Here is a 6,719-nt window from a genome sequence, read left to right on the forward strand (position 1 = left end):
TAACTAGGGTGATCGTGATTGAGGACGAAGACAATGTAATTGATTTGGAGAGCCTTGTCGGACATTCCCATGAAGTGACAGAAAAGAGGAAGGCTACCAAGATGTCCAAGATGATTAGAGATGAAACTGGATCCAGAAAGTTGCAGATAGCTACGCCGGCAGTGGACAAGTATGAAGGTGGGATCCTAGCAGAGGAATATGATATAGAGACATTTGAGCTAGGTCCATCCACAGCCGAGCAGACACTAGATGATGCCACCGATTCATTTGAGGCCTTGAAAGACAAGCTTAGGGAAGAAATGGAGAAGAATAGGAAGCTTGAGAGAGAGGTTGGTGCATGGAGAACATATTTCAGCCATCTCAATCAACCTTTAGGACGTCAGGATCCAGCAAGATCACCCATACAGGCACTTCCCCTTCAATCAATTGGTGAGGCAGAGAGATTCAGGAGTATGGTCCAGCGTATGAGTACTTGGATGGACAAATCTCATACAGTTGCCGTAGAATTTACAACAAGGATGATGAAGACTATTCATAGGGCTATCCAGGTTCTTGAGATTATCCACAACTTGATGATAACAGTAGCTGCTTTTGCTCATACCAAAGAGGTTATCATTCTTGTCTTGCGAGTAATCAGACAAACATCGAGGAAGGTCTTAGCACAGGAAAAGATTATGGATGGAGGACCTCACAGTTTACTTCAGTGGTCAACCTTACTCCAGATGAAGGAAGTTCTTTTCGAGGACATCAGTACTAGATGTAGCCATGTTGAGGAGGTTATCAACCCGATCCAAGACAAAATATTTGAGGTACTACGTACTATTCTTGGCAGGAGGATCGAAGTTGAGACAGATGTGGATTTGCAGGAATTGGAGGATAGAATCAAGGTTATCTTTTGCAAGGACACTAATATCACGGATGAGCAACAGGACCAGATGTTTGCTACCATGCTCCTGATTGAAAAGACTAAGGAACTTGAACCTGGATGGGACGCTGCTCTTCTCGAGGCATTTGATCAGGTCATCCACTTGGAAGAAAGAATGAAGAATCTTCTCGAGATTCCAATTGCTGAAATCGAAGGAATCGTATCAAGATTCATTGCATATGCTAAAAAGGAGCATTGGAAAGGGAATAAGATTCTAGATGAGAGGTTGTTATAGATGACATGGCACCTTAATTGTCATTGGTCTATGTCTCCTAGATTTTTGTGCCAAATTTAATAATTGGCTATGCATTTAATATTGTTCAGTAAAAAGGGGGCTATTTGTAATAAACCCTAATTAGGGTTTAGGTGTCATAATCTTGGCCATTGATCTGCTTTTTGATCTGGACCGTTCATTGTAATTGAGGATGCTATTTATACCCTCATTTCTTTTCATTTTACATTAGAAAAGAAGGAAAAAAATTAGAAATTAGAGAGAGTTAGAAATTATTGATGTATTAGAGAGATTAGAGTTTAGAAGCAATTTACTTTTGTAGCAAGATTGAGCTTTGAGAAAGGAATTCAAGCAATTGTTGTACATGATGGCTTTGAGATCAATGAAATATTGAAGTTATGGTGTTTTGTTGCAATTCTCTTGGTTATCTTCATGGTTGTTCATTTTCCTTGAATCATTCTCAATCGAGGTAGTGTGTTAATTTGAAGGACAAAGTGTTGGACTTGATCTTTGGTAGGATTCGCTTTCCAAACCACTAGCTTCTTGCTGATTGTAGGAACGCCTTGCGTGGTCGACTGGAGATATTTGAATTACTTAAATCTTCAATCGTTATTGTATCTTGGATGTGTACCTTCGTGGTAGTATTCTTGATCTTTGATGTATTGAAAAATCATTTGTTACCTTAGAAGATCGCATCAGTTTCAATTGAGTTGTTAATTTATGGCAATATTGAAGTTGGTAGAATCTCACCAAGCCTTGTCCACATTGAGTCATTCTTAGGGTTAGACTAGATTAGACCTCTTGCAAACCCAATCCTTTGTCTTTTTTTTTTCTTTTTTTTTTGAAAAGCTTGTTTAGTTCAGCAAAATCTTCGGCAACGTAAGGCCCCTTGTTGACATAGCAATCACAACGACCATTGGTGCTTATCCACACGTAGAGACCCTACTAAAAAGAACATTGGAGTCATCCTAACTGATCCTTCTTGCGCAATCTTCAGCAGTTAGAGACTTTATTCAAGAGAGGATAAGATGCCTTTGGGTATTTTATTCTGTGTATGATTGTATACAAAATACACGTCAACAGGTTGTTGCTTTACTTGTGCAGGTAGAGTAGATGGTTGATTGTATGTACTCTTACGGCTTACCCATGGAACGTTGAATCGCTTTGGACCATGGGATTTGGTGCAGATTCTGCAGAATATGATGGTCCCTGAGAAGGATGGCCTCTTCCGAAACAAACTTGTGGATTGGTAAAGGTATGAGAAGAAGCCTGCCCTACTTGAGATGCTCAGTAAATTCTATTTGCTGCCATCTAAAGTCCTTGAGAACTTTCTGCAACAAATAAAATCCCATTATTCAGAACTTAAGACTAACTATCAGTCCTTATTTACACATCTACTGTTTAAAGAGTCATCTATTGCCATAATAAAAAATGTACTGTGCGAGTATACAAGCTGCAGATCAGTGTTACAGATGTCATCAAAATGTAACAACAAATCAAAAAAAAAAGTTTACTGTTGAGAACCAGGAAACCTAGAGGCCACAATTTGTGAAACTTCAGGGATCTATTTAATAAATGGCTTTGCATAACTGGTATTGGTTTTAACATTCCTTAAGGAACAGTTTTTTAAGCCAATCTAGAATCTTCCATTCTGCAAACAAGAATTATTCTTACACAATTGAATCCAGAAGAATTATTCTGATACACTTAAAATTCATAATAGAAAAAAATTGCAAGCAAAACCCGATAGGCTAATAAATACCTGAATTTAATGATTGAGAAGTTTGATTCAGCTCATTTGATTGCTTGAAAGCTAATTTGATTGCCTGCAATTTAGTTTGACTACCTTCAAGTTCTGTTTCAAGCTCTCTGATACGATCCTGGAGCCTCGATATTATAACCTCATGCAAGCGTCTTTCCAAATCCCTTGGTGAAACAGCAAAGTTTTCTGTATTAAATTCTTCATGTATTGAAGAACTATTATCTTCTTCTGATTTTGCATTACACGAGAGCCCATCCTCTTTCAGTTCTCCACTAACAACATCAGCAATGCAATTTGGATCAATCTGCCACACCATTGAAATTCTCAGGGTCATGCTGCATGATCATAAAACACCATCGGAAGATCCTAAGGACCTAAACATGAAACTAAAGAAACTTGATACTGCTTTACAGATGTGTTACTAAAACTTAAATACAATAGGTAAACCACATGACCAATCAGCAGTTGAGTCAAAGTACGTAAAAGGCTGTAAGGCATCTTCTAATTTATAGTTTATCTAGTTAGGCTGGACGTATCCTCTAGCTATATTCATTGTGACTGAATGTATCATTTCACTTTGCCTGTCATCAATTAGGAATCATAGCGTGTTGTCAATCTTAGATTTTGGCAATGCATGCCGAGTCATTATTCTCATGATTACTTTTAAAAAATTATACATCTTCAAGTGCCAAGTAACCCAATGAATTATGCTCCAGGGATAAGATAACCAGAATCAAAATGACTCCTAACAAAACAGTTCAAACAGAGAACTTGTGTTGTTTTCATAGTGACTGATCTGAACTGCAAGTTAATGTGTCACTAAAAGCCCAGATTTTGCAATGCAATGAAGGCACAAAGAATTGACTAACGAGACACTAATTTTTACTTGGAAAATAAAAGTTTGCTGCATGAATGGAATGGCTGGCACAAATTTAACACAAGCAGCACAGCTTTAATATCTATCAGAAACAAGAAAAAGCAGTTGAGTTTCCAAGAATGATAAGTAGCTAACCTCATTGATTCCGAGGAAATTTCTCTGGTGATTAGAAAAATGCAAGTTGAATTCTAGTTTCTCCAACTCTGCTTCAAGCTCTGCTTCAACACCGGTCATGTTCTTCTTTATTTTGACAGAGTTTTTACCTGAAGTTCTCTCATCAACCTCACAGACCTCATTTGACAATGCATTAAAAGAAGAAGCACCCTGCTCTTGTTTTTTACCTAAGGGATGTTGCCAGGTTTCTAAACAATTACGGGCTTCATCAGTGACGTCTTTCACAGTCCATGAACCTCGCATTTCTAGCTCTTCCTCTAGGTCATCAATCAATTCTTCTTTCTGTCTTAGCAAACAGGTAAGCCTCTCCATTTCCCTCCTGCTTGACATGATTGTGGACATTATGCCAATGCCAACTCCAAAACAAACCAAACGGTAGGCTGCAGATATATCTGTGAAATATAAAGGTTGTAAATAAAACAATCTTAAAATAGCAAAAAATCTTGAAGCTAAAACAAGAATTGCATTATAATCATACCTGCATTCCTTGAACTTTGACTGCATTGGCTTGGTGAAGGAAGTCCCGTTATAGGTACAGGCCCAGGCTCATCACTGTTTATGTCATTATGAAAAGGCAGTCCACAATCTGTAATAGGAATTGGAAGCAGCAGAGGAGAAATCCCAGCTCCCCCGATCTTACCATCATCTGTAACAAGAAGAGGCCTTTGTCTTTGCCTTCCACACCAGATGCAACTACTATCCTTAATTTCATAACTAATGAGACAGCTTTCGAGGGAAAACATAGGCTTGCTTACCGCCGCCCTTAAAACCCTTGTTCTTCCTCTAAACGCAGAGGATCCTCTTTTCCAAGACTCGTATCTTCTCCCAAACCCAAATTCGCCGACATGATTGTTTGCAAGCATATCAGAATTTTCCCCAAAATGTCTTTCCTGGAGAACCTCTTGCTGCCTTATCCTTTCCCCCGATCGATCTTTATCATTTGCCAGACCAGGGTTGCCGTCGAAGTAGGCAGCTTCATTTTCCATAACTTGCGATTTAAAGCTAACCATTTTCCAAAACTTCGCTAAAAGTCCACACCTCGCTGCCGCTACAACCATCCACATTTCCATCAATTTCAGGCTTACACTTACCAATGCAGAGGGTTTCTTCCTCTCCATACCGACAAATACAACCGTCTATATTACTCCTTCTCCTTTGCCATCATAACTCACTCTCAGGCATCTCCAGCAACGTGGTTGCTCCACCAGCGTCCTCAGACGCGTTAATTTCTCACGCCGCGATCTACGACTCGAATGGCGCGTCAGGTGAGTGCTCAGGGCCCGTTGCCTAAAACGTTTCAAAATTTAATGAGATGATCCGGTTTGTGGATACCAAATCCCTTCATTGTTACTGGTGATATAACTCAGTATAATTCCCAATTGGGGGTATGACCTTCTGGCCGGGACACAGGTGGGGTGGCCGACGGATCTGCTTGTGAAATCAAGGCATGAGTGAGCGTAAGAGCTGATGTCCACGCCGTTCTCCCTTCTGGGTGGTTGCCCCCAAGGATTGGAGGACATTGTCAGCAGAAACGCTAGAGTGACAACGCTTGTGTTTTGCTGCTCTTAGAGGGCGGCCGTTGTCACTCTAGCGTTTCTGCTCAGAAAGATAGTCTATGGACAGTCTGTACAATCAAAAACAGTGAATCAGTTATGCAAGTTGATGTAAATAGTCGCCAATCAAAATCAATGTCTATATATCAGTTCTCTGTCTATACAAGTTGATGCAGATCATTCTTTTTTTAATTTTTTTTTCCCCCTTGTCTATTAATGCTCCAAGCTTCAGAAAATATACTCTCTAATAAATTGAGCCGTTAAGATATTAATAAACAATACTTTTTGGTATAATCTAACATGTTTAATGTAGAATCCCAATCTATTATTCCATGGAAGTTAAAATTCATTCTTAAGCATTCTTTTTTGGTATAATCTAACATGTTTAATGTAGAATTCCAATCTATCATTTCATGGAAGTTAAAATTCATTCCTAAGCATTCTTTATTGTTAGATATTCTTAGTTATTGGCCTTTTTTTCTATTCACACTTTTTAAATCGATGTTTTTGGAAAGGCTCCCGAAAAAAAAAAAAAAAAAAAAGACTTTTCCTTTATTATTGTTGTGCACAAATTCAATCAAAATAATCAAATTGTGCTAGCAAGTCACTTCCTATACAACACATTTTTAGCAGCAATTTGAATATATATTTTTTATAAATATATGAGCATGTGAGGTTAGAGTTTGCTAGGTATCTAAAAAAACATTTGATTTGTTTACATGATATTATAGAATCCTAAACATATATGCCAAGAATAATGTCACTCATAAAAGAAAAATGCAAAAGGAGGGTGTAGTTTTATTATGTGGTAATTTTGTTTTATGGTAGTATATGCTAGTGATATCATGAGAGATACAAAAAAAAGTGCTTTTAATACATAAAGTTACTATTGATATTTAAGGTATACACAAATATGACTATGTTATTAATAGAAAATTGTAAAATTTGAAGCCAACATCAAATTATGCTTTTACATTGAAGTTTGGATGTGTGTTGCAAATGATACAAATATAAGGGAGTTAATTTTTCAACATTGGAGATATAAGGTCTACTTTGATTTTACAATGTAAGAGGGCATTGTGTAATTGATGCAATTGGAAGGTATAGATTCAAATTTTATTTTATATTTGTTTATTGTAAATGTACGATTGCACCTTTGGTTTAATCAACATGTTTAATGTTTATGACTTCTATTT

At 37.6% G+C, this 6,719-nt stretch overlaps 1 protein-coding gene across 2 annotated transcripts; it reads right to left on the reverse strand.

Annotated features, from left to right (window-relative positions):
* Positions 1–2,245: 2,245 nt before the first annotated feature.
* LOC131054387 (uncharacterized) lies at positions 2,246–5,711 on the reverse strand. Of its 2 annotated transcripts, none has more exons than XM_057988895.2 (4): positions 4,449–5,709; positions 3,932–4,362; positions 2,920–3,223; positions 2,246–2,488 (listed from the first exon to the last, which is right to left on the reverse strand). In XM_057988895.2, the coding sequence occupies exons 1-4, from the start codon at positions 5,086–5,088 to the stop codon at positions 2,469–2,471; spliced, it is 1,395 nt and encodes a 464-aa protein (XP_057844878.2). In that variant the 5' UTR covers positions 5,089–5,709; the 3' UTR covers positions 2,246–2,468. The 2 variants fall into 2 exon arrangements, with proteins under 2 accessions (XP_057844878.2, XP_057844877.2); XM_057988894.2 differs by lacking the exon at positions 2,246–2,488 and adding an exon at positions 2,531–2,808 and having other exon boundaries at positions 4,449–5,711.
* Positions 5,712–6,719: the final 1,008 nt, after the last annotated feature.

Source organism: Cryptomeria japonica, chromosome 3 (genome assembly GCF_030272615.1).
Source record: "Cryptomeria japonica chromosome 3, Sugi_1.0, whole genome shotgun sequence".
In the NCBI taxonomy this organism is placed as follows: domain Eukaryota; kingdom Viridiplantae; phylum Streptophyta; class Pinopsida; order Cupressales; family Cupressaceae; genus Cryptomeria; species Cryptomeria japonica.